The sequence below is a fragment of the Takifugu flavidus genome, chromosome 21 (assembly GCF_003711565.1).
Source record: "Takifugu flavidus isolate HTHZ2018 chromosome 21, ASM371156v2, whole genome shotgun sequence".
NCBI classification, from domain to species: domain Eukaryota; kingdom Metazoa; phylum Chordata; class Actinopteri; order Tetraodontiformes; family Tetraodontidae; genus Takifugu; species Takifugu flavidus.
The window spans coordinates 9232650-9258155 of NC_079540.1; the positions used below are offsets into that span (position 1 = coordinate 9232650).

At 45.1% G+C, this 25506-nt stretch overlaps 2 protein-coding genes across 6 annotated transcripts in view; one reads left to right on the forward strand and one right to left on the reverse strand.

The window, feature by feature from the left end:
- kcnh8 (potassium voltage-gated channel, subfamily H (eag-related), member 8) overlaps window positions 1-6875 on the reverse strand; it is a 31126-nt gene extending 24251 nt beyond the window's left edge. Inside the window, exon 1 of the mRNA XM_057020766.1 lies at window positions 6450-6875. Within this exon, the coding sequence (XP_056876746.1) occupies window positions 6450-6525 (76 nt within the window). The 5' untranslated portion in view covers window positions 6526-6875. The remainder of the gene's footprint in view (window positions 1-6449) is intronic.
- A 3714-nt stretch (window positions 6876-10589) lies between these two features.
- On the forward strand, window positions 10590-24036 carry satb1a (SATB homeobox 1a). Of its 5 annotated transcripts, none has more exons than XM_057020354.1 (12): window positions 10590-10747; window positions 12218-12447; window positions 12537-12713; window positions 12790-12916; window positions 13737-13860; window positions 14973-15084; window positions 15536-16071; window positions 17161-17358; window positions 17691-17846; window positions 18355-18450; window positions 20313-20516; window positions 22305-24036. In XM_057020354.1, exons 2-12 carry the CDS (start codon window positions 12231-12233, stop codon window positions 23184-23186), a joined length of 2829 nt encoding a protein of 942 aa, XP_056876334.1. In that variant the 5' UTR covers window positions 10590-10747; window positions 12218-12230; the 3' UTR covers window positions 23187-24036. The 5 variants fall into 5 exon arrangements, with proteins under 5 accessions (XP_056876334.1, XP_056876333.1, XP_056876330.1 ...); XM_057020353.1 differs by lacking the exon at window positions 10590-10747 and adding an exon at window positions 11497-12057; XM_057020350.1 differs by lacking the exon at window positions 10590-10747 and adding an exon at window positions 11497-11803.
- Window positions 24037-25506: the final 1470 nt, after the last annotated feature.

The window sequence follows — 25506 nt, forward strand, 5'->3', positions numbered from 1 at the left end:
CTGGATGTTCCAACAGCTCTGAGCACATTTGTTGTGATGAAGATGTTTGAAAGTTTCAGGGGCTCCAGCGTTTGATAAATCACCCCTGTGATATTTGTTAACATCAGCACAGTGGGCTGGAGCAGAACAGGTTCTCCCGCTGTCCTACTTTCTCTGACTCCTTGTCTTTCCTTTCCACCTTTTTTCCCTCTCTTACCTGTGTAATCTCATTTTTTACTCCTACTCCTCTACCCCCTCTTTACCCCCCCTTCCTCGATTAACCTTCAGTCCTTTCTCTCCTCCCAGCAGTTTTTTACATCCATCCCATTTTGGCTCCATCCATCTAATTACGCTGCATCTCCTCTCTACCCTTGGAAGTCCTCTTTTTCCACTTTCTCATCCATTTCTCATCGTGCAGTTTCTGCTTTTATCATATCCCCACGATCTCTCAGTTTTTGCCGCTTGTTTTTTCCTCAAACTCTGGCTCATCTCCTCCGTTTCTCCACTGTGACCCCCCTCTTTCTCTCCCTCTCCAGCCTGAATTTCTTTTGGCTAATTGCTCCATACTGTAGAAGCCCATAGATCATCTCCCCTTATGCTCACACTTCTGCATGACAGCTGGTGGTGGGAACCCCACAGGGACGTAGAGAGCAGGAGAGAAGGAGGAGAGATGAAATCATGGATGGGAGGAGGCCAGCAGAGGAAGAAAGAGAAGAAAGCGTAGAGGTAATGTACAGAAACTGTGCTTGTGCTATTAATAAAGGCCAGTTTCAAGTATAAATAGACCAGGATGAGACCAGCGATTCCTGCAGGTTCGGCGAGAAGGAGTGATGACCTGTGTGTTTTCAGAGATAAGAGTTTCTGTTGATGGCCTCACCAGTAATGACTGATATAAACTAGACAGCTGGAAATGCGTCTGAACCCATGTCTGAAGCAGTTGGTCACAATAGTAACCCAACATTTCCCCCAGATGCAGCACTGGGATGTCACGTGTGTTCAGAGGACCTCAGACGTGTGACCTCGACAGGGTGCATCTTTGACTGAGGAACTCACGGTCACTGCTCACGTGGCGCCGATCCGTTTCCGTGTGTCAACGGGTCCCATAACATCCCAGAAGAAGTTGACACTTTTGCAAGTGTTATTAATCTGAATGCATGCAGCAGTCCTGCGGGGTGCAGGTGATCCTTTTTCATTTTCCTCAGTCACATTTGCTCTGCGCAGCACCTGCCCTGTTTGGGTCACGTGTGCGTTCTGCTTCGTTGTTTCACCCGTCTCGTCTCCTCTCTCTCGTCTGAAAACACACGGCATCAGTCCAAAAACCCAAGAAGTGCTGAAATTAGCCTCAGTCTAAATATCAAGCTAAGCTAAAATGGTAAATATGGTAAATATAGAACCTTTTTTTTTTTGCTTGCTTCGTGAAGGGAAGGCTCAGCCAGGCAGAGTTGCTAACGTGTCTCCGGGGGACGGGTGGGCAAATCCAGTCCTCAAGGACCCAATTTTGGTTCCTACCAGGCACCAGGGAAGTGGAATCCCAGGTGAAAGAGATGTCGACTGGTAGGATAGAAAATCTGTCCCTTGATGACTGCATTTGCCCACCCATGCAAGAGCCTTTACTGGTGTCCAGTATGTGGATAATTTTCAGGGACAAAAAGAGGCAGCTTGTTATTAGTTTGAAGGACACGATGAGCCCCAGTGCTCCAACAGGTCAGTCTAAAGTTGAGTAGATCATTTAGTGTTCCTTCATCCAGAGTTTTCACAGTCAGACACAACCTGGTGTCCCCCTCGAGCAATCCACATCAAAATGTACATGAGCGACTCTAAAAAAGCAACAGAGACGTCGGAGAGGGAGGGGAAGAAGCAGCGGGGAGGAGATGGATGGCAGAAGGCGAACAAATGAAAGATGAGGAAGACGTGGAAAGGTAAGGAGAAAGGATGAAGCAGAGGCAGACAAATGAGGTCGGGAGAGGGACCAAGGATGAAAGGGTGACACGAAAAGTTGCCAGCGAGGGAGATGGCGCGGTGAGAGGTGGGATGATGAAAGATGGGGGGAGAGAATTGCTGTGGAAGTGGGGAGATGGATGGAAAGACCCTCTTCATGCGTGTTGTAGCCTCAGAATAGCAACCAAGATTACAGCTGCACGGTACGTCCATATGGTGCCACCGCACTTACAACTCATAGTTTTTCCCTTAACACATATGTGAGGACATCCAGGACACGCTTGCACGGACTCAAACATCCGTAATCGGCCCAGTTTAGAACTGGAGAGGGAAGATCATTAGACAAATCCGTAGCCTTAATCACTGCTGTGGCTCTTGATTATACAGTCCCCCAGGCAACCCCAGGAGAAACACCACATTCCTGTAATTTGTAATCTGGCCTCGCGCCTTTCCCCGCCGTTATCTCTGTCAGTCATCTCCTCACCTTCCACTGACTGTTACTCATTAACACTGCTCCTTTCTGTTGTTGAAGTGTTTCCAAAAGGGCAGATTTCTTTAAAGCGACCCCTCGAATGGCGACTGTTGTTGGACAGGCCATTAGCGGCCTCATTACGCAACCGTGGCTAATTAGGCAGTTTAACGAGGCAGAACAAGGAAGTTCTCACCTAATTCCCAAAGTTTGGAGGGCTAGCGAAGTCTCCCCATTAATTTACTGTGGTAATAACAATAACAATAGTAATAATAGTAATTTTTGACCTCACAGCAAGGACAGCACTTGTCTCTTGAGTACATATGGATGGCTGACGACTTCCTTTTTGTTACTGTTAACTCGAAAACAGTTTTGCACACTCTGATGATGCCTTTAGCTTTATTTGACTGCAGCGAGCAGGTCGGCAACAAGAATCCTGGTTTTTAAACGTTGTGATCTGGTACAAGCCGATTCTTGGTTAACGTAAAGTGAAACTTGTTGTCTGCAGCGTGTTTCACCTCAGTAGTTACATGAACACCTGAAAAGGCCCCAAGTAATTCAAGTCTGCAATAGAATGAGGCACAAAGGTTGGAGGTGTGAGCTCAGATTTTAACCTGAGTAGAGTGGAAATGGATAGTGAAGTGGACCAAACATGAGCTCCAGTGTGAAAGCACCCCGAAGGATCAAATAAAACACACATGTACCACTAAGTACATGTGAGCTGTGCAAGACCTAGGAATGTCAATATATCAATATTAAGACACAGTGCTCCCTTTGTTTGTCCTCACAATGAAGTAATCTCAATATTAATAGGAGAAAATGGGAATAGTAGCGGTGATCCATGGATGGAAAATAAGAGCCCCGGCAGCACAACAGTCAATGATGATTGATTACTCCTTCACTGTACCGTAACTGCACTCATTATTTCACTCGTAGTCATAAAGACGCGGGAAGATTACAGCCGCCATGTCATATGTTTTCATAATCATTCTTTAAAAATAAAGACGGGGTTCTACTGAGAGCCTCTGAACTCCCTGCACCCTTATTCTCACCTGAGAATAAGGGACTGGAAAGCACCAGTGCCCGCTGCTCTGGCAGCGTCTGGGTGAGGAGCAAAACAATGTTCACCAGGCAGCGAGTGTCATTCGCACACTGAGATCCCACAGCCGCGTTTTAGCAACTTAATTAAGGGTGATGCATTTAAGTCAGTCAGTGGAGAGTAAACTTTAGCATTGCTAGCAAAAACACACAGGTTTGGTGTAAATAACACAGTCGATTCCCTTATTTTTCCTTTTTCAGATCTCTCATTCACACACACACACACACACACACACACCACACACACACACACACACCCACCCACCCACACACACACACACACACACACAATTAAATTTTCTGACTCGACACGGCTGTTCCAAGCCTTAACATCAGGTGGAAGTAGGAAATAGTAGTGTTGTAGAATGGAGCAGCATAGTGCAGCAGAGCAGAACATACTAGAACCTGATATATCCGCAAATGGTCTGGTAGAACTGTATCGCTCTCCCCAATGAGCACCATTACTGGCTGGCGCTCCTATCATGTCAGCAAGTCTGGGTGATCTTAATTACGGGTTCAGCTCAAAAAATTAAACATTCGGCATCTCAGGGATTATAGCGGCAGCTGTACAGCCGTCATTAAGAATATCTCCAAGTTTAAACATTAGGGTGGTGTTTTTGTTGCCTCAGGTCTTTTAAACAGTCAAGAGAGTTTAAAAAAATATAATAAAACCCACTTCAATAGGTATGACAGGCAGATGGATCTTTCCAATCACCTGCATAACAGAGGATCTATCAATAATTGACCTGAAGTGAAGCCTATATGGATGAGAGGATATGGGCTCAGACCGGAGCCCTGGAGCACACTGCAAGAGAAAAAGGCATGTGGAGATGAAAAAGAGGGAGAGAGAAAGAGTTTCAGTAAGGATGGAACCTGTGTGGAGGCCAAAAAGCAAGGTGAAAAAAATAAAATTTCATCAAAATAATCTTCCAATGCTAACCTAGTGCTAACTCGGTCATTTAATAAGATGAGATAAATAGCAAATATTACATTTCATATTACATTTTACATCAGCTGAGGAGGTCATGTGACAGATGGCATGTTTAAAAACTGGAATGCTGACAATGGGCAAAGGAAGAGCTGATTACATTTTGGTGTTGTTCTGGATTCCAGAGGGACTTTGACCTTTGATCCTCCCAAAGCTCAAATCCAAGGGGCTTTGATCATAACGAAAAGCAACCGTGATGTGCGTTATGTTACCTAATTTTGTGGGGTTGAATCTGCTAACTTTAGCAGGATAAACATGCCAGGGTAAAGAAAAGAGAGCTGTTAGGGCTTTCGACGTAAACGGTGACGTGACGCGTCCCCTCAGAGGGCTGAACACAGGTCGCACAGTCATGTGACTACAGTGGTTACAGGAAGCTTTGCTCATGTGTGAGTGTAATGAGCATCATGATGGACAGCGAGTCCCACCTTGATAGTGTTGTGTTATTGTGGTGACAGAACCTGTCATAACATCTTCAGTTATCATCCTGAGGAGCTACACGCAAATGTTCTTATCCCATCTGCCGAGCAGACATGAAGGCACACGCCACCCGACAGCGAGCACAGGAGCGCCGCTGGTCTTTGCAACGTCGCGTACTAAGAGGCGACTTTGTTTCCAAACTAAAATATGTTCTCCAACTTGACAGGAGAATGCTGAGGAAACATTCTCAGAAGCGAGTCAGACTTCAAAAACCAGTTATTAAGTAACCGCTACATGTTTGTTCTGACATATCAACACGATTTTATAACAATTTAATCGAAATGGGCCAGATGTGTCGCGATTCTTACTTGTTGGTTGTGTCCGTTACAGCCTGGAGGAGTTTTATTCAGATATATAGGAGAACGTCCGGACACAGGAGGGAAACATTTATCAGCACTGAAAATGATAAACTCCCTTCAGCATCAACCAAAGCCCACATTTGTGACCTCCTGCTTTAACTTTAATCCGTTCTTCCGACTGTTCAAGGTTTGACCCGCTTGCCCAGACCTTGGATGACGTCAAAGAGGACACATAGCTGTGAACTCAGCACTTCCCCTCCATTTGTCTCGATGGTATCCTGCCAAAGCAGCTGGTTTGTTCCGTCAAGCTCCAGTGCCTGCAGAGAGCCTCATCTTGAAGTTCAAACCCAGAGTTAATTTCCTTTTTTTCTACTGACTCTGTGACAAACTACCTGTATTCTCCACCAGTAATTCCATCCCCTTGTATTGGGAGAGCGCTCCAGCACAGGCCGCTCTATGTTTCCTGTCACTCGGTATGTATTCTGTGCTGCTTTTATGGCAGTGCTAGTGCTAGTGTAGCAGAGCTGGGGTTAAGGAAGGATTGATGTATCTGTTTGAGGTGTTAAAATGCAGCAAATAAAACTCAGAAATTGAGCTGGGATCTGGATAAGCTCACCAAAACACAGAAGAAACTATTACACAGGTAGACTCACTTTTGATTACGAAACATGAGGAATGCAACTAAAGCCGCATTTAAGACCTTATTTAAGCTACAGATGGAACAATAGAAATTCCAGAAGAATAGAAGTAAACATGCTGCGAAAGTCTTAATTCTTATACCTCGGATCTCTGAGGAGAGACAGCCTGCTCATTAGGGAAATGGAAGCGCTGCTGAAGAGTTGTTGTAGAAATTTTAATGACTGTCTGTGTCTCAGAAAGTTCTCTCCAGTCTGTCAACCTGACGACAAACGCTGCAACTTCGAAACAAGCGGACCGGGTGCGCGGAGCTGTCCGCGGTGCTGAGGCAGCCTTCAGCACCGCGGACAGCGGCTCATCCTCCGGCCGCTGAGGCCACTTTTTAGCGTTCGGATCCCGAGAAATACAAAAGCACGTTGGTTTGAGCCCATTTAAAGGGACATAAATGGCAACTCTAACTTAAAAAATAAACAAATAATAAGGTTTTATCCAGTAACACCAATGCAACCTTAAACTTTAGGATTTTGAGGATTTGTTACCTCTGAATAATTAAAAGAAAACTTACGAGTGCCATCAAAGCGTGTTGCAATAGTATCCAGAAACGTGTTCTGAGGCGCCAATAATCCCTTCATCACAGGCATTTTCCTGACGTAATGTGGAGTTCCCCATCAAAGTTACTGGGAGGAAAAAAAGGCGCAAGATTTCCAAATGTGTGAGCTGCTCTCATTGAAGCATTCTGGACAAGGCGCGATCCTTTCAACTCAGCACAATGGGATCCTTGCTGACGAGGAGTGCACGCCGGGCGCGTACCCGCGCTCCCGGAGCCTCTGTTGCGTGAGTCGCCAATATAACGCGGATGAAGTCCACAGGTGCAGCTCAGGTGATGCAGCCAGGGAAGTCCGTGAGAGCGAGACTCCCTGTCAGCGGTTCCATTATTGTACCGCTGGACTCAATGATCATCTCTCCACAGTGCGCAATGGTGGGTAGCGTCCATCACCTTAAACGGTGTGTGTGTGTGTGTGTGTGTGGGGGGGGGGGGGTTACTGCACTGACATCACAAATGTCAGAAAGACAACTTTCATTTTCACTTTGTTTCGGGCGTGTTGCTTCCATCCACGGTTTGTCCCAATACCTTCGATGGAATCACTTAACTTTAATTAGTGCGTCAAAGATTCTGTTAGATTATGTGATCGAAGGGCCCCGCCCCCCATCCACCCCCCCGAGTTAAAAGCACTGGACGTGACAGCTCTTTTTATCCTAACCACAGTTGCAGCGAATCATTTTAATGGTTTGAAACTAAAGACAAATCTTTATATCATTTAATAATCGCTGACTTTTAAAAACACACACACATATATATTACACATTATTGTTCTATTTTCTTTCAGAAATGCACATTGTGCCGTGCAACTATCTTTGATCACGCAGACCAGTCAGACCAGTTACCAGCCACATTGGCGCCAGCTACGGTTCTACCGCCACCTACTGGTGAAATGTAGTCATTACCAGCATTAACGTCATACCTGGAAGGACTGTTCTTTTAAACAGGTGAGAGCAGGAACGTTCAGGAGTGACGTCAACGTCACCAGAGCGCCTCCAAGAGTCAAAACTGTAAGCAAATCAAGGTTGTGTTGGTAACTGGGACCATTATCTGGACACTATTGTTTGACCACATTGGCTTCCACCCATCCGCTTTGAATATGCAAACTTTACTACCCTTTTTATAACATTTGTATAACACTATACCATTATGCCCACTAGGATAAGGCTAGAAAAAGACATTAATATTCCAAATAATGTAAAGGTACCTTAAAAAAAACTTAAATATGATCATAAAATCCCTATTAGTCCATGTTTTGGACATCACCCAGTCAAAGGCCTGCTGTTCTAAACACCCAAAGTCCCTGAAAACAAACACCCACCCACACACACACACACACACGGCAGTGCTGAGGTCACCCAAGGTCAATGGGGTTTCACACAAGCTGACTAGTGTCAGTGAAACAAACAGGAACAAACAGCAAGAGGGAACAGAAATGTGAGTCGAGGCTCAGACGCTTCCATTAAACTGTCGGCTAATAAAATTAAAACAGGCAGCAATGTTTCACCTGAGTAACTGAGAGTTTCACGCATCATTGAAGCTCAAACATGCGTTTTGTTTCAGGGTGTGTGTGTGTGTGTGTGTGTGTGTGTGTGTGTGTTGTGCGCGCGCGTGTGTCACAGTTCAGTTCACTGAAGCGACAGTTGAGCAGATGTGAGTAACTGTCGGTATTGCCTCACCTTTATTCCACATGCATGAATTGGGCACAACTATGTTTAAATGTCCAACAAACAATGAGACTTTATTTGCTGAAGAACATCTGAAACACACAAACACATAAAAAATGTGCTAAGATGTGCTGTTGCAAAGGCGGAAGCAATAACATCACAAATGGAGCTAACACAGTACATTTAAAATGACCGGCCAGCAGACAACAGGAATCTACATGGCCATAAAAAACGTGCTGTCTGATATATATTTGAAAAGTTTAGAGCCCAGGAAGTGGGGCCAAAATAGAGCCAATTATAATCAAAACTTGATTATACGAGACAAAATCATGGTGGAATGAAGGCGTTTAAACCCAAATTTGACCTCTGAATCACTGTTTCTGTGATAAGGGCAAGCTCCTGTGTGCTGATAAATAAACTGATTATTTGGATATAATTTTCATTTTCCTCTCCGCCACACGATTCCTCCTGTGTTCGGAACAGATGTCATTATTAAACCACCACAAAAAGTCCCCAGAGGAATGCTGAAACTGTAAATGTAATGGGGAAAAACTGAGAAAAGAAACAAAGAAGAAAGAATCAGTCATGCTAATGAAATGCAGGGTGCACCATTTAAAGAACCGCAATGGTTGTACCTGCAGACATTTGGTTTTGCATGAGTGATGTGTTGCCTCTGCTCTTTCAGCTCCACTCCATCTCTCTCCTGTCCTTTTGTTTTATTATAAACAGTCCTGCTTAAACTCTAATCTAATCAGACCTCATGCCTATATAAAATACAGTCATGCATTCGCTCTTTAAGGCTCCCCTGCTGCATTGCAGAGCCGACACAGCGCAGACATTTTAAGTTAATGCTTTTTACAATGCCCCCGGGTGCTATTGAAGAAGTGGGCATGGCTGTTTGGAGATACGGCGGGTTCATTTCACTCACAGGAGTTTTGAAAAATCTAATAGCGCACATTGCATGTGCAGGAGGTGCACAACAACAACAACAACGTTCACATTTTTCACAAGATCGTCCCAACACGAGCAACGCAGGAATATCACATGACATATTAGGTCATATATGTCAGCGCTTCCTGTCTCTGTTTTCAATCCTTTCCTTTGTCTTCACGTCTCCAACAGAACCTGCACAACAAACCAGTTCACCCAGAGGTGAGACGCAGCCGACGCCAAGTTCAGAATCTAATCTAAAATCTGCACGTCCCTGCCTCGTACCCTGTTTTTCACGCCTTCCCATATGCAGTTGATCGATTATTGATCACCTGACCTGCTGACAGCTGCTTCTAGTTTTATTAATGGTGACGCGGCAGGAAAAGCATACAGAGAAAACAAAAATCCTAAATAAAACCATACAAATTATCCCACAGAAATCCAAAGATTGCAAAGCGTCTGGCATCGCTTATTTAAATGTAAATGAAAACTAAAACATCTGTTCCTTTAAACTACTGTACACTTGTGCTTTGTGGTTCAAAGTTGGCTAAGCTGTCAACATTTGCATGAATACCTGTGTGCTTTGCATCCTGCCATGATTAGATGCTGCCGATGTGCGAGCACACTTGGGAAGTTATCCACGAGCAAAAGTAACAGAGATGTGCAGTTCTGGGAGACGGCAATCCGTTTCCCCCTCTAACACACCAACATGATGCCTCCACCCATCTAATGGCAGCAGGCTCACTAACCATATCACGAGTTTATAATAACCACATCACATCCATGCCGAATGAGGTAGAATGAAAAACTAACCTAATTTAGAGAGATACACGACTGTGTGAGTACTAGGGTGTCCCCTGAGATGAGGCTGCGATTGAGGGAGCCGTGTGCTGCACTCCCAGCATGCTCTGTGAGCGTGTAATGGTCTTAATTATCATTTAGCATGGCAGCCTCATTGACAGAGTACCCAGCCAGTGATAATACAGTGGCGCAGAAGCTGGTAGAGAGAAGTTGTGTCTATAGATCAACACTTAAAGGCACAAGTACACACAGAAAATAGTAGCAAATGTATCTAACACACACACACGAGACAGTGAACTTCTAACAGGATACCCAGAGGTGTATTGCGAGTCACACACACACACACACACACACACACACACACACACACACGCACACGCACACGCACACACACACACACGCACACACACGCACACACACAAAGTTCCAGGCAGCTGAGTGACATCTCTCTCTCTCTGAATTAGTCACGATGAATGATGTGTAACCAACCATGGCTCGTTCTGGCTGGGGAGATATCTAATTCACTTTGTTTAATTAGTCAAAAGTAGTAGAGCATGCTCTCCCTCCCCAAACATGCTCTCTCATTGCAGCGCATCCGCAGCCCGTGCCTAAAACAGACGAGCCCCCCCCTGATTGTGCCAATTTGTTGGATATCCCACCTGCCGGGATGGAGGATATCTGACGCTCCCTTTCTCCTGCTTCCTCTCACAGGAGCGGTGCACAGCGAGCAGCCGACCTCCACAGGTGGAGCGCAGCCGGAGGAGGACCGCTGAGCCCCGAATGCAACTTTGGAATTCTACAAGATTGCTTGAAGACTTTAGAATTCATCTTTTCTGCCTGAACCAGCTTTTAGAAAACTTTGAGGTACAGTGAAGATATATTTGATATATTTCCTTTGTGCTTTTTCAACATACAAAGCTCACTTAATACTGTTGCATCACAATACATAGAATATTTTTAAAGAAAATGATTGCCAGTCTAGTAAATACTGTATTATTCTGTACCATAAGGTGGTGACTATGTTCCGTGCTATTAATATAGGCTGTATTCAGTAATCCATTACTGTATTAATACTCTGCTGGTAACAGACAGCAGACATTTATCAGTTCTATATAGCAGTATAGCTATAGTAGTATAGTATAGTAGTATAGCTCACAACATCACCACCTGGAGCACCTGAATCTTGTATAAAATGTAGACTAGCATAGTGGGAAAAAGTAGGTTATACTATAGTACTATAGTATTTAGTATTTACTAAATTTCTGTGCAATATTTCTAGCAAATGTTATAATGAAACATCAGCATTCAAAAATTAATATCCCAGCCTTTTCCACCTTCTCCCACTTTGTTACCATGGAGAGCTCCAATGCCCTAAAGACAATAATAAGTGCGTGCACCGCATGCGGCAGAAAATAATAAATAGATTTATGCGCAATTGTCACATTTAATACATTTACGGAGCGCGCTAGTGAATTCATTATTACACCATATGCTAATGCATCTGGGTAACGTATTTATGAGCCTGCGTGTGCGTGTGGGGGTGTGCGCCTCCCCTTTCTCTCTCTCTCTCTCTCTCTCTCGCTCTCCAAGTGCAACCAACTGCTGTCCCGGAGTCAGTAACATAATATATGAGAGAGGATGGGCGCCTGGAGCTCTGAGCGCTGCATTGTTCTCGGCTGATCCCGATCCAGAGCGTCTCCCACCGCTCCGAACTTGCGCACGACGCAATTATCCGGAAACCAACGCAAACTATTTGGTGACCACGGAGAGAATTATTCTATTTTTGAGCAAACGTTCAGCGCAGAAGGACGCGTGCGGCAGAAGCGTTTCGCCTCCGTCACCGGAGATCAATGGAAGCGGTGGACAACATATGGACCCGGCCGACGGCTACAGGAGCGGCTTGTTGAGGCGTGATGGCAGGTCAGACGTGCGCGCTGTGCCGAAAGAAACAGGTTGGTTACGTCCCGATAAAACTTCAGAATCAGACGTGGGACGATTAGTTTGCGTTACCGGATGAAGAGGAACTGAAAGGGCTCAGAGCAGCGCGCCAAATGACAGCGGGTTTATCATGGGAAACTGTGCTCTAACCTTCCCTGGACTTTTACTGGATTTAGAGATTCATCTCTTTCGCTGCCTCTGGCTGAAGGTCATCTCTGGATAGCCCTCAGAACGCTGTGTGTGTCAATATTGTGCTTTCTTCGTTGCTTTTGTATCAGATATGCAGGACAATCAGCTTTCAATTTTCTTAAAAAATGTACTCAACCGAATTCACGCTCAGTTTAATTTATTTGCTTTGACTGCGTTTGATCTTAAGCATCTGTGTCTCTGCATTAGTGTGAGCCCACAGATGGATGCCCTGTGTAATGGAGTCAAGAAACCTGAGGGCACTGATCCCACTGTAGACCCCCGACCCCCACCTGCCAAGCTGGCACGTCTGGAACAGAACGGAGCAGGCCCCTCGGGTCAGGAGCAGGGCAGCCAGGGGAGTCCTGTAGCCAAAAACCCCTGTGTGGCTCAGAAAGCCGCCGCGGTGAGGCCACAGAGCAGGAGCCTCCACAGCAGAGGTAGGCAGCAGGTTTTCCAGGAAATACCTGTTTAATAAGGGTTGAAATCACAGGTTGCCTTTGCTTTTGGTGGGAAAACTTGGATTCAGGGAGCTCGCTGCCCGTGTTCTGTGTGGTGGAGCACAAGGAAAACCCTCTGGAGAGGGAGAAGATAGAAGAACACGCCGAGTTTGTCTTGATCAAGAGAGATCTTCTGTTTAACCAGCTGATTGAAATGGCTCTGCTCACGCTGGGCTACTCACACAGCTCCGCAGCGCAGGCAAAAGGTAAAACAGGAAATAAGGCTAGGAGCGGCGATATGCCGCAGCTCTCCTCATCGCTTCTGGTTGTTTGTCTTCTTAGGGTTGATCCAGGTGGGCAAGTGGAACCCGCTTCCTCTGTCCTGTGTGACAGACGCTCCTGACGCCACTGTGGCCGATATGTTGCAGGACGTCCACCACGTTATCACTCTTAAAATCCAGCTGCACAGGTGGGTCACGCCTGTTCACCATCACCTTCTTCTCTTTTCTAACCTTCCGCCTTAGACTGCATCTGCTTCTAATCTGTGGTAAATATATCAAATAGCCAAAGAGCGTGGATCAAATCACAGCCAGAAAATTGGAATTTTTTTTGTTTGCAGTTGCCAGAAGATAAAGTAAAATCTCATTTGATCAACTTTAATGAGGGATTATATGTGCTCAGTGCAATGAATATTAATGAACACAGAAAAACATTAAAAGTTATTTCCTGCAACACTGATAAATGTCAAGGGCCCTTTTTTATTTTACATACTTTAGTATTTTCATTGCTATGCCTCATATAGCATCCAGAATTTATTCTGGGCCTTCTTTGTTTGACCCGTCGTAGAACAGACTTAATGGCACAATGACTTGAAGGATGGTTAAAGGTGGATGCGTCTCTGGGTAATGTTATTATTTATCAGACTGTCTGCCGATGCCACCAAATTACATCTATAACATTTATATCTGTCTGTCGGACTGGAACCTGGTTCTGTGGCTGCTGCCCGTTACTTCATTCCAGACATTAGGCGAGAAATTGCATTTTCAAAAGGAAAATACGCCCATTTTGACAAATGTACTTCTTTTAAATTAGCATCAATCAGCCTGTAACAATCAGCAATCATACTGAATGAGCCCGGGAAAATCATTCAAATTGACCGGAGACTAAATTACGGTTTTAGCTAAATGTCGATGACATGATTTAAGGTACTGTCAAGTAAATATTGTTCTTTATGTTCTTTTTAAAGTTGTCAGATCATAAAATTTTAGTTTAATCTGTTTTTTGTTTAGCTGTCCCAAACTGGAGGACCTGCCAGCTGAGCAGTGGAGTCACTCCACCGTGAGAAATGCTCTAAAGGAACTCCTCAAGGACATGAACCAGAGCACCTTAGCCAAGGAGTGCCCACTTTCCCAGGTACGGCGGGAAAGGGGGAATTTGGGTTCATTGCGTGTCTGATATTTTTGCCCTTCCTTGTGCCGCAAACAGGCACTTTCGCCTTAGCACGAAGCCGACCGAGCGTGCAGCGCGGACCAATATTTAGACAGGAAGTCCAGATGCAGAGGAAGATAAGGTGTGAGGGGAGAGCGTGAGGGGGGGAACAGATAGAGAGATGCTTATCTCTTTAAAAGCCTTACCGCCTGCTTGGGCTGCTTCCTATCTTGATTCCTTTTTCCACTGCCAAACCTGTCAGACTCAGCCTTTCTCTCCCTCCCTCCCCACCTCCGTATCTGTCCATCTTTGTCACTCACTCACTCCCCCCATCACCGCACTCCAGACAGATTCAGCAAAAGTCTCCAAATCTGGCTTCAAAATCTCCATTTAAGACGTCTTTAATTAAACAGCGGCAGAAATCATTTCACATTAATGACGCGGTATCTGGGGAAGGTCTCTTTATGAATAATACTAATTATCATCTTAGTCTTTCTGTTATTTTTGCCGGGGGCTGCGAAGGACATGTACTGTTTGATATAAAACAAAATGCACATAATCTCCCCCTTCCTTCCTTCTCTGCACATCTGATGCAAGCCAGTCCTCCCTCCCCCTTCTTTCTCTCTTTTTCTCTCCTATCAGTCTTTTTACCCCTTCTCTTGTTTGCGAGAAGCAGATTAAAATAAATATGAGAAGATGAAAGATGTAATCAGATGGAAAGATTGCAGAAGAGGACGGTCTTCGGGGAAAACTGTGTTGTGTGTGTATGAGCGTGTGTGTGTGTTTGCGTGAGTGAGACAGACAGGCAGAGAGTCTCTGATGACCTCTAATTTTTATTTATTTGTTTTTGTTTTTTTTTACAGCTATGCGCATACATACAGCACGGGGGCAAAGGCGTGTGCACACATACATCCATCCATACATGCAGCACACGCACTCATTTGTCTTTATTATCCTATTTACCTGGGGGTCTTTTTAATAACACAGATCCGGGTTCATTAATATCAGATGTGTGAACAGCTGAGACAACCAGGCCGCCCATAGCAGGAGCTGAGAGAATGTAATGAATTTCTTTTGTCTGTTCCCCTCTGTTTCAGAGTATGATATCATCTATTGTAAATAGCACTTACTATGCAAATGTGTCAGCTGCCAAGTGTCAAGAGTTCGGTCGGTGGTACAAGCACTTCAAGAAGAACAAATGCTTCAAGGGTAAGTGTTCCGAGTCCAGACTACCCGCCCCGAATGTGGCTGATGCCACTTACATGTCAATCCACGCTAGAAAGGAATAAAACCTATAAGCAGGATGCATATTAAGCAGAAAATGCTCGAATGCTGCAATTAAAGTTGAAGTTTAGGTCACAGAAGAGGTAACCAACCCAGAATACACTTTATTCCACAATTTGTGGCTGAGGTCTCGAATAAATCTGTGAATTCTTTATTCTTACACTCCTGGAAAATAGCACATGTTAAAAGATACAATTAAAATGTTTTTTACATCATTTGCGTATCGTGTTGCCGAGTTTTGGAACTACCAAAATGTCCTCTGACTTACTGGGTGAAAGACTTCTTCAGACACTTTTCGGTGGCTAGAGAAAAGCTTTGCACTGCGTTAGCTTCCATTTGGGGTTGATGAATGATGCGTTTCTTTCTGCTACAACAGAGATCGACAGCTTCTCTGATCAGCCGCCACACATGCCCCTCACCCAGCAGCCAATCACATGTAGCCCGGCAGACCAGAGCTCCACCCTCCTCTTGTCTCGAGGGGAAGTAGCCAACATTTGTGGCCGCCCCCCCCTCAGCCTGCACCCCCACAGGTTGGTACCGCAGCCCCTTGGCCCCCAAATGGTCAACCAGCAGCTTGTGATGGCCCAGTTTCTCAACCAGCAGTATGCTGTTAGCCGCATGCTAGCTGGTCAGGGCATCTCCCCATCCCCGCAGCAGTACCTCAACCATCCGCCAGCTGGACGGGCTCCTGCTAAAGTCTTCTCCAAACCGCCTGATTGTCCAGTCTCGCAGAAGGTACACTGTGACACGGGGGGAGGGCCTGTAACTGGGCTGCAAAACCAGGCACCAACGGGGCCTTCTGTGGGACCGACAGACGTACCAGGCGACATCTACCACTGTGTGAGGGAAGAACTGAAGAGGGCAGGCATCTCGCAGGCAATCTTTGCCCGGGTTGCCTTTAATAGGACTCAGGTACGGAGCCCACGCCTCTCATTGACTGTGTTTTAGGGGTTGGCATTGCAGGTGTGTGAGTATGTGCATGACGGTTGGCATATTGAATGGCCTTTGCCGCAGTGCCCCCTCCCCCATGTAATGTGTGTTTGTGCCAGCTCTCTGCAGCACAACACTAGTGCCAACAGTAAAGCAGCTGTTGGGCCAGCTAATCACAAACCCTCAGAGAAATTCTGTCTCCAGCCATTCATCCATCTTACAGTCCCTCCATCTTGGCACCTTTTACCCGGCCAGCCCATCTGGCTAGTTCGCCTCTACCTATAACCAATAATCAATGCTTTTATCAAATTCCTTTTTTTTTCTTTTTCGAAATCTAAAATGCCGCATTATCTGTGTGCACCATCTTGCATGCAGTAACACACCCACAGAAATGGTGCTCAGAGGACCGGCTAAACCCATTGCTATTATTATTATTATTGCCGTCATTATAATTTTCATCACAGTAAGCAGAGTTAGTTATTATCCTCCCCCATGTTTCCTCGTTGCCAAGTCCAAGGTGCTTTTGTGCCAGCCATACAAGTCGGGCACGGAGCCAAGATGTCATATAGACATGAGGCGAGCATTCTTCATTTGGCAATTCGCATTGTTCACTCCGTCTGTTTGGAAGGAGGGGGTTCTGCCGGGTGGATCCGAAGATGATCCATGATTTGAATAAAAAGGCCGTTTCCTCTCTTTCGGTCTTCCACACTAGTGTGAAATCTGGTTTTATTTTAAGGGAAGGAGCCCTAGAATTAGCCTGGGATATTTGAAGGCTTTACTGCTTAGAGATCCATCTAGAATAATGCAGGCTTGACAGGAGAGAAGTGCTCTTAGCGCTGACTTGGAACTGGCACTTTGTCATTTACAGCTTTGAAAAAATAAATCAGGAGAACATGAAAATGAGATCCTGGGTTATATATGAGGACCCGTTGCAAAAATCCCTTAACTGGGAGCTTGAGGTTATTCTCTGGTGTAGGTATTTCTTCTTCGTCTTTAAACAAATTGCTGAAAACGTCGGGGTTTTCTGGATTGTGATGCGTTTAACATTAAACTGAGCCGTGCGTCCAACAGGGGCTGCTGTCAGAGATCCTGCGGAAGGAGGAGGATCCTCTACACGCCTCCCAGTCTCTCCTGGTCAACCTGCGGGCCATGTACAGTTTTCTGCAGCTCCCCGAGGCCGAGAGGGAGCGCATTTACCAGGAGGAGAAGGACAGAAGTCTGACTGGATTCACCCCCACCTGCAATAAGACGCCACCCAGACCAACACAGGTTCACAAATCCTTTTCAAATGTAAAAAAAAAAAAGAATCAATAACCAATCGGAGGATATCAAGTAAATCCTACCTATGACCTGGCCACCGTAGAGTCTGGCAATCGTATTGATTATACATACAAACTGCAGTCATGCTTTATTAAATCTGGAGAGACTTTTTTAGAATTATTTGAGGGAAAATCTATTATCTAATCTTTGAAAATGCAGGGCAGAGCCAGAGTTGTATCTGCTCCCTATCGAATTAATTTCCAGCAAATGTCCCCTTAGATAGATCCCCACTATGTCTCACTTAAAAACCTAATTATCCCGTCCCCTTGTCCATCGTTCAGGCGAGACTGTCCCCGGTTATTGGAGACAGAGGGCTGAGGACAGACAGCTGCGTTCTCAATGTCAGTGCTTCGATCTACGAGGAGATTCAGCACGAGATGAAGAGAGCGAAGGTGTCGCAGGCGCTGTTTGCAAAGGTCGCCGCCTCCAAGAGTCAGGTATAATCAATATTAAACACATCTGCATGCATATTTAACCAGTGGCTGATTCTTGAAAAGTACCTCAGTGAAACAGTGACATGCCGTGTGTGCGCGCGCACGTGAGTGTGCGCATCTGTACTCATGAGCCCAGATAATCAACCAGCAGCTGTACTCTGCAGAGGACTATCATCAGTGCATCAGACTGCTATTGTGTCCTAAATTATCACTTTAATAGTCGCCATACATAAACACATGCACACAACACTTATTTGTGCACACAGACGAGCATGTGCGAGCGCGCCATGCCACAAACACACAGCAGCAAACAAACGCTCGGATACACGCATACACGCAGGCATGATTTGACTGTTTATTGTTCTCGTTTTTATGGCCGCCCCATAAGCTTGTTATTGCCTTTTGTTTTGAGGATAATTTCCCTTCATGGAATGGGGGGATTTTAGCTATCTCATTTTCTCTTCATCCCATGAACGTCTCCAATTTTCACCATTCCTTTCCATCTCTACAGCATTTCTTTCGTTTCATTTTGTTTTTCCATCGCGCAAATGTTTGGAGGTCAGTCGGCGGTCACGGCGGTACAGACAGGTGGTCCAAAACCCCCGAGGTACTTTCCTTTCACAATGTTCTCCCTCTCTCCTCTCTCTTTCCGTATTTCCCGGCTGTTTGGCACACAGAACCGGGCTGGATCTCTTCTTTCTATCTGCACTGTGCATCTGGATGGTATTGTGTGCTAGACTTGGGCTGGGGCCAGACGTACGTGCATGAGAGTGGGTTTTTGTCAGTCTGCGTGAAAATGTAATCACTCTCCAGTTTGTGAATCTGAAACTAACTTGGCTTCGCCTCCCTAAATCTGCCACTCTCAAGTTTTAACCCTCCTGATTTAGGAAAAATCTTTACCCAGTAGAGGATTGTATTAGTAAATAGTCCCAATGAATTACAAAAGCAATCATTTTATGTCCACAGCAAAAGTAAATTATTGAATATTTGTACTTTATTGACCTTTACGTGCTCTATTTACACACCTCTTTGCAAACAAAATGGGAAACCAGAATTCGGGACTTTATTATGTGAAATCCTGATTATAGATTTGTATGGAATTTATTGTCCACCATATTTATATTTAGTTTTTATAACATCATGAGCCCACTGTAAAATAATTGATGTCAGTTTTAGATTTCTTCTAAATGTCCTCCCCAAGCATCATAAAGCGATTCCGTACCTGGAAATCCACTTGAAGTCCGTTAATCTGTATCAGTTAATTCTCTGGGCGTTCCTGCTTGTCATCATCAGCCACGTGCATTAAAAATTCCTTACCTTTGAAGCTGTTTCCTCCTCACATCAGCAACATTCAAGTCATGTAAATCAGCTGATTTCATCTGAACTAAATGAAAGGAAATGATATTCTTTAGGCATTGAATGAAAGCCCTTTTGTATACTCACAATATATCAGCCTACACACGTACACACCTGTATGTATGCAACCTATAAGTTCATCACCAACCTGTAAGGCTCCTTACCTGGTCTCAACTCTGCACCTTCCTACAGAAGCATCTTTGATCCTCTTTCCGGAATCACGGTCCATAACCTGCAGTCCCTCGAGTCCTACTCTCAAATAGGCATCGTGGGCCATATTATACCGTCCAGATGTAATTTCTGTGCTCACCAACCCACCTGTGTCTGAAAGTGAAGGATTACGAAGGTGTTTATCTTCTGACTTTCGCCTCAGAGATTGTGAAGCTATTTTCATTGGACTAGCTAAAACCTTGTCCGAGCAAGAATGCAAAAAAACCTCTAATACAACATTCTGTGAACCATTTTCTGTTCACATCCCACTGTTTTTCACAGCTCACTTAGGCTGTAAAGTCATTGCTCCGGTAATGCACCATTGTGCCAGTGCTCACCACCATTCGAACACCTGGTCTTACAGGTAATGAGAGCTCCGTTTCAGACCGGTTGTTTGCGTGTTCAGCCAAAAACACAAAACCCATGAATTAATGACGCAATGTGTGTATCCCACTGTGCAGTGAGACCACAGGCTGCAAGACAGAGCATGTACCCTCTAAATCTATCAAATAGCGATACCAGATGCATCCATTGAGCTCTAAAGTAGGCAAAAGCCTCAGTATTGAAAGGTAGGAGAAGAGATGCTTGTTTGCATAGAAATATGTATCGATTAATGCGCCAATCAAGAGAACTATTTGCTTAATTTGCATAGCGAATGGAGGTGTTTATTATTTAGTGACAGCGGGACATTAGGCAGCTTTTTTCGCCAAAGCATTCGAGTTTATCGCGGCAAATATATTTTTCTCCCTCATTCGCCTTGTCACATGAGCTCATACACATAAATCCGGGCATCGGAGTGCTCAACAACAGCGCCGGCATTTTCCTCTATAGACATAAAACAAGAGTTAGAATCAATATAGCTTATCTTTTATGTGTGTGTGTGTGTTTCTGGTTGTGTCGCAGGGCTGGCTGTGTGAGCTGCTGCGCTGGAAGGAGGACCCCAGCCCCGAGAACAGAACACTGTGGGAGAACCTCTGCATGATCCGCCGATTCCTCAGCTTGTCTCAGGCGGAACGAGACGCCATATACGAGCAGGAGAGCAGCAACGCGGCAGCTCAGCAGCACTGCACCGACAGGCTCAACCTGCTCAGCAATGACAGCACACTGGTGAGGACACGAGGACAAGATAGCTGAAAAAGATAACACAATAACTTCTGCTCACAAACAGATATACTGATACTTAGAGATATTGCTTGAGGAAAAATCCATTTTTTATTATTACTTGATACAAGATTTGTTACCAGATATAGAATGAACGGATTGGACTTTAATAAAAGCGAGCCGCAAGAGCTAGAAGACAAATAAGGTGTGATTTTCAGCTCAGGGCGTTTGTGTGGAGTTTACATGTTGTTTTATTGTTTATGAGCTTTATGGTATGTGCAGTTGGCATGAGTGTGTGATTGAAAGGTTTGTATGACCTGCAAAGAACTGGGGATTGATGGATGGATGGATGATGGTTGGATGGATGGATGGATGGATGGATGATGGGTGGATGGATGGATGGATGGATGGATGATGGTGGATGGATGGATGGATGGATGGATGATGGTGGATGGATGGATGGATGGATGGTGGATGATGGTTGGATGGATGGATGGATGATGGGTGGATGGATGGATGATGGTGGATGGATGGGTGGATGGATGGATGATGGATGGATGGATGATTGGTGGATGGATGGATGGATGGATGGATAGATGATGGGTGGATGGATGGATGATGGTGGATGGATGGATGGATGATGATGGGTGGATGGATGATGGTGGATGGATGGAGGATGATGGGTGGATGGATGATGGATGGTGGATGGATGGTGGATGATGATGGATGGATGGTGATGGATGGATGATGGGTGAATGGATGGTGGATGGATGGATGGATGGATGGATGGATGGTGGATGATGGATGGATGGATGGATGGAGGATGGATGATGGATGATGGATGGATGGATGGTGGATGATGGATGGATGGATGGATGGATGGATGGATGATGATGGATGGATGGATGGTGGATGATGGATGGATGGATGGTGGATGGATCGATGATGGATGGTGGATGGATGGATGGATGGTGGCTGATGGATGGATGGATGGTGGATGATGGATGGATGGATGGATGGATGGTGGATGGATGGTGGATGATGGATGGATGGATGGATGGATGGAGATGGATGGATGGATGGATGATGGATGGATGGATGGTGGTGGATGATGGATGGATGGATGGATGGTGATGGATGGATGGATGGATGGATGGATGGAGGATGGTGGATGGATGGATGGATGATGGATGATGGATGGATGGATGGTGGATGGATGGATGGATGGATGGATGGAGGATGGATGGATGGTGGAGGATGGATGGATGGTGGATGATGGATGGATGGATGGATGGATGGATGGATGGTGGATGGATGGATGGATGGATGGATGGTGAGGTTGGCCATAGCTTCTAAACAGATCTCTGTGGAATGAAAATGCAGTAAAAGCAACAGCTAACCACCAAATATGTAAGAAGAGGAGGGATAATGAACTCATTTCCTTTCAGGTCATATAGAATACATATACTGAGGCGTTCACGTGCACTGGTTCGTCTGTGGCACATTTTCAGCATATTTTCATACAACTGATCCAGTCCAGTCAACACAAAGTGTCAAACCTTTGTAAATGTTAACTGGGACACTGAATCATGAGCCTGGTTGTCTTTAGACTGATTTTAATTGTTTTGAGCCTGACTTGAGTTAAATTATACTTATTTTCATAACTAATATGTCTGGCAGCTATATGTGTGGTCTTTATGTTTTTTTCTTTCTATTTCTGGATCAATTTAAAGACATAAAAGTGTTGTTTTTTTGTACTGTAATTGCTTCCAATCTCTCTCCACCTCTCAACAGTACCAACGCAACTCTCCACTGCAGCAGCACCACCACCATCTTCAGCCCCATCAACCCCTGCAGCCTGAAGCAGTGCCTCATCTGTCACCACGGCAACCGTGTGCTGCATCACCAGCTGAGTGTGAGGCTGGAGGCAACTGGGGGCACACGAGAGTGTGCTTACAGGGCCGGGGAAGCAGCAGTCATGATAACGGGGAGCGTAAAGACTGGGATGAAAGGGGGAGGGCGGAGAGGAGCGGTTTGGGAGGGGACTGGGGTTGTACTGGAAGGCTGAGTGACAGGTGTACAGAAAGCAAAGAGACACGAGATGGATGCATGGATGATGACGAGGTTCATGAGCATGCTGGGGCCAGCAAGGAGGGCAAGTTTAAGCTCGCTATGAAGTGGTCTGGTGTGAGGGATGAGGACCAGCACAGGTCCGAGGTTTGTTTAGAGGCAAACGAGGGCCAATGTGGCGATGAGGCCCAAGGCGAGGGGTTGACGGTATCCCATGAAGCACTAGGAATCCTGCAGAGCTTTATTCAGGATGTGGGCCTGGACCCGGATGAGGAGGCGGTCCACACTCTGTCAGCCCAGCTGGGTCTGCCCATACACACCATCCGAACTTTTTTCAACAGCCAGGACCACGAGCAGTACCAGCACACCAGCGACATCCTCAAACAGAGTCCGGAGACCCAGCGAGGCAGCACAGAGCCGAAACCTCCCCAGAGAGACACAAGGGCAGAAAGCGAAGGGGAGGAAAGCGACGGGGAGAAAACAAAGGAGATGGAGGACAAGAAGGAAGCAGGAAATGAAGCAAGCAAGATAATCATTTTGAAAGAATCTGATGTTGGCACTCAGACCATCGCCCCTGTGAAGGAGGAGCAGGAGAGCAACATTTAATCCAGACACACGCCGGACAGAAGCTGTGGAAAGATGGAACTTGACATGTTTATTACCTTTATAGATCAGTTTGTAAAGCTGCCCGTGCAAGGGCAGAAAGTAACTATTCCTACGTGTGCAAGCGCTGTCATTAAATGTCTCTTGTGTCTAAAATGGGTAAAAAAGAAACAAAAAAAATCTCATCGTCGTGTTTTGTTGGCTGGTGTAAAGTTTGAGACCCAGTGATGCCAGAAATGCCTTTTGAACGTGTTAACTGCCAACCTCTCACTTTCCTCGCCGCCGTTTGGGCCGCTTCCGTCACCGCTCACGAGGTTCTTGTTCGGGTTTGTCTTGTTTGTCATGTTGTGTTCAATTTGAACCCTCCTGGATTTGTTTTAAATTAAATGATCTGAATCTGGGGGAAGACGCATACGTGATGGGGGATCCTCCGTGCTTTGCTTCACCGCGGTGCTGTGGACTTCGGCAGTGAATTATTGTTCCCACTTTTCAACCTTTACTCAAGTTTTGTCAAAATGCAATTTGCTCCGCGGCACATCATAGTTTACAATTATATTTCTATTGATGCATGACTATATACTTGCCAGAACAGCTATTCCATTGAGTGTCATTTTTACACATCTTCTTGTCGTCATGTGGTACCGATTTAACATTGTACATACAGCAGAGACGGAGGCATGAGGATGAAGCATTAAGAAAGTTCCCTGGAAAGTCGTTTTCTATCTTATAGCTGCCGCTGAGTGCACAAGAGGGAGCGCATAACCTCTAATGTCTCCAAAGACTCGAAAAGAAGTCTGAAGCGATTAACTGTTTAAATAAATAGTCAAGATTAAAACACAGCACTTTCAAAAACCTTGAGGCTCGTTCGTAATTCTGTTGTACATTTCAGCAGCATCATTTAAGGGAACTACCAATTCAATCCATTTTACGTCTGTGCCACGAGTTAAAATACTGTAAAATGAATAAAAGCACGTCTAAAAGACACACAAACAAGAAAAGAATAGAGGACCGCACAAGTCTCATCCTAAAAAATGTTTAGAGGTGAGTTTGAAGAGGGATAGTGGGAGGGAGGTCGTTCCAGAGTTTGGCAGCTTTTGGGACGACCAACTGTAACTGGCTGCCACAGTAAAGACTTAAAGGGGTTTAAATCTTTAACAAGAAGACGAAGAAAAGGGGAAGCGAGTGTAAATGCCTGTGGGGTCCAGTTAAAAGACAAGCAAACACATTCAGGACTAACTTTAAGCCTGACTGGAGGCCTGGTTAGCACCAATATTTAGCTGATTACAATAGTCCAAGCAGGCTGAGTCAAACATCATTACATATTAAATGTGCACTATAGAAACTATAGAACTGACCCCTTTGGTTGCACTGAGTCCTGAATTCTGCATTAGTTACTGTGCAACTAACCGAATATGTGAAAAATCTATAGGCTGCAAAAATCCTCTATTAAAGTGTTTCATGTGACCCATCTGGAGTTAGACGCATTCATGGCCACATGGCTCATTGTGCAGAAGAGCGGGGTTTGGATTCTAAAGCATTCGTTATGCATAATTTAGGTGCAATCTTCCGCTCACTGGCAAAATTTGCAGCTTGCTGAAGACCCACCCAAAATAGATTTCTCACTGGCCAAGTATCCAGAGGAACTGGCAGGAGCGGAGTGGCAGCCAGCTCATAAAAGAAACTTTAACAGTTGACTTAAACAGTCTTGGCCTTCAATAAACCACAATCGGCTACTGTTTTAAAGACGCTTTTCTTCACATGCAGCCATTTTTATACAGACAACAGAATCTCTTCCCGACAGCGAACAGGATGTTGGGAAACTCCTCGCGATTGACTGAGATCACACACGGCGGCTGAAATACCTTGAAAGGCCAAACATGCTATTTGTGCTTTCCAGATATATAAAAGGTGCATGTTTTCACCCAAAGGAGCAAATAGAGCAGATGGCATTCGTACTTTTTACTGTTCCAATGTTGCACTGATATGTTGAGGGTGAAAAGCGTTTTGATCGGACCAGAAGGGGCGACAAGAAGCTCGTTTTATTATCGTAAATGCGTATTAGAGATTCACTCAATGGTTCTGATGTTCCTTCTGTGTTCTGTATAAAAATAGAACCATAATATGCTCCTTAAATACTTTCCTCTAATGAAATGATGAATCGTTCTCATTGTTTCCAGCCACCCGACAAAACTCTTCTGTACTGCTCCCGATCTCTGTAGCAGCAGGTCTGTGATGGTCACGCGTCCCTCAGTGCTTTATTATTTATCTTACACGTTTCTCTTTCTAGATTAAAACATTTAAACCACCATTGATGCTGCCAGAC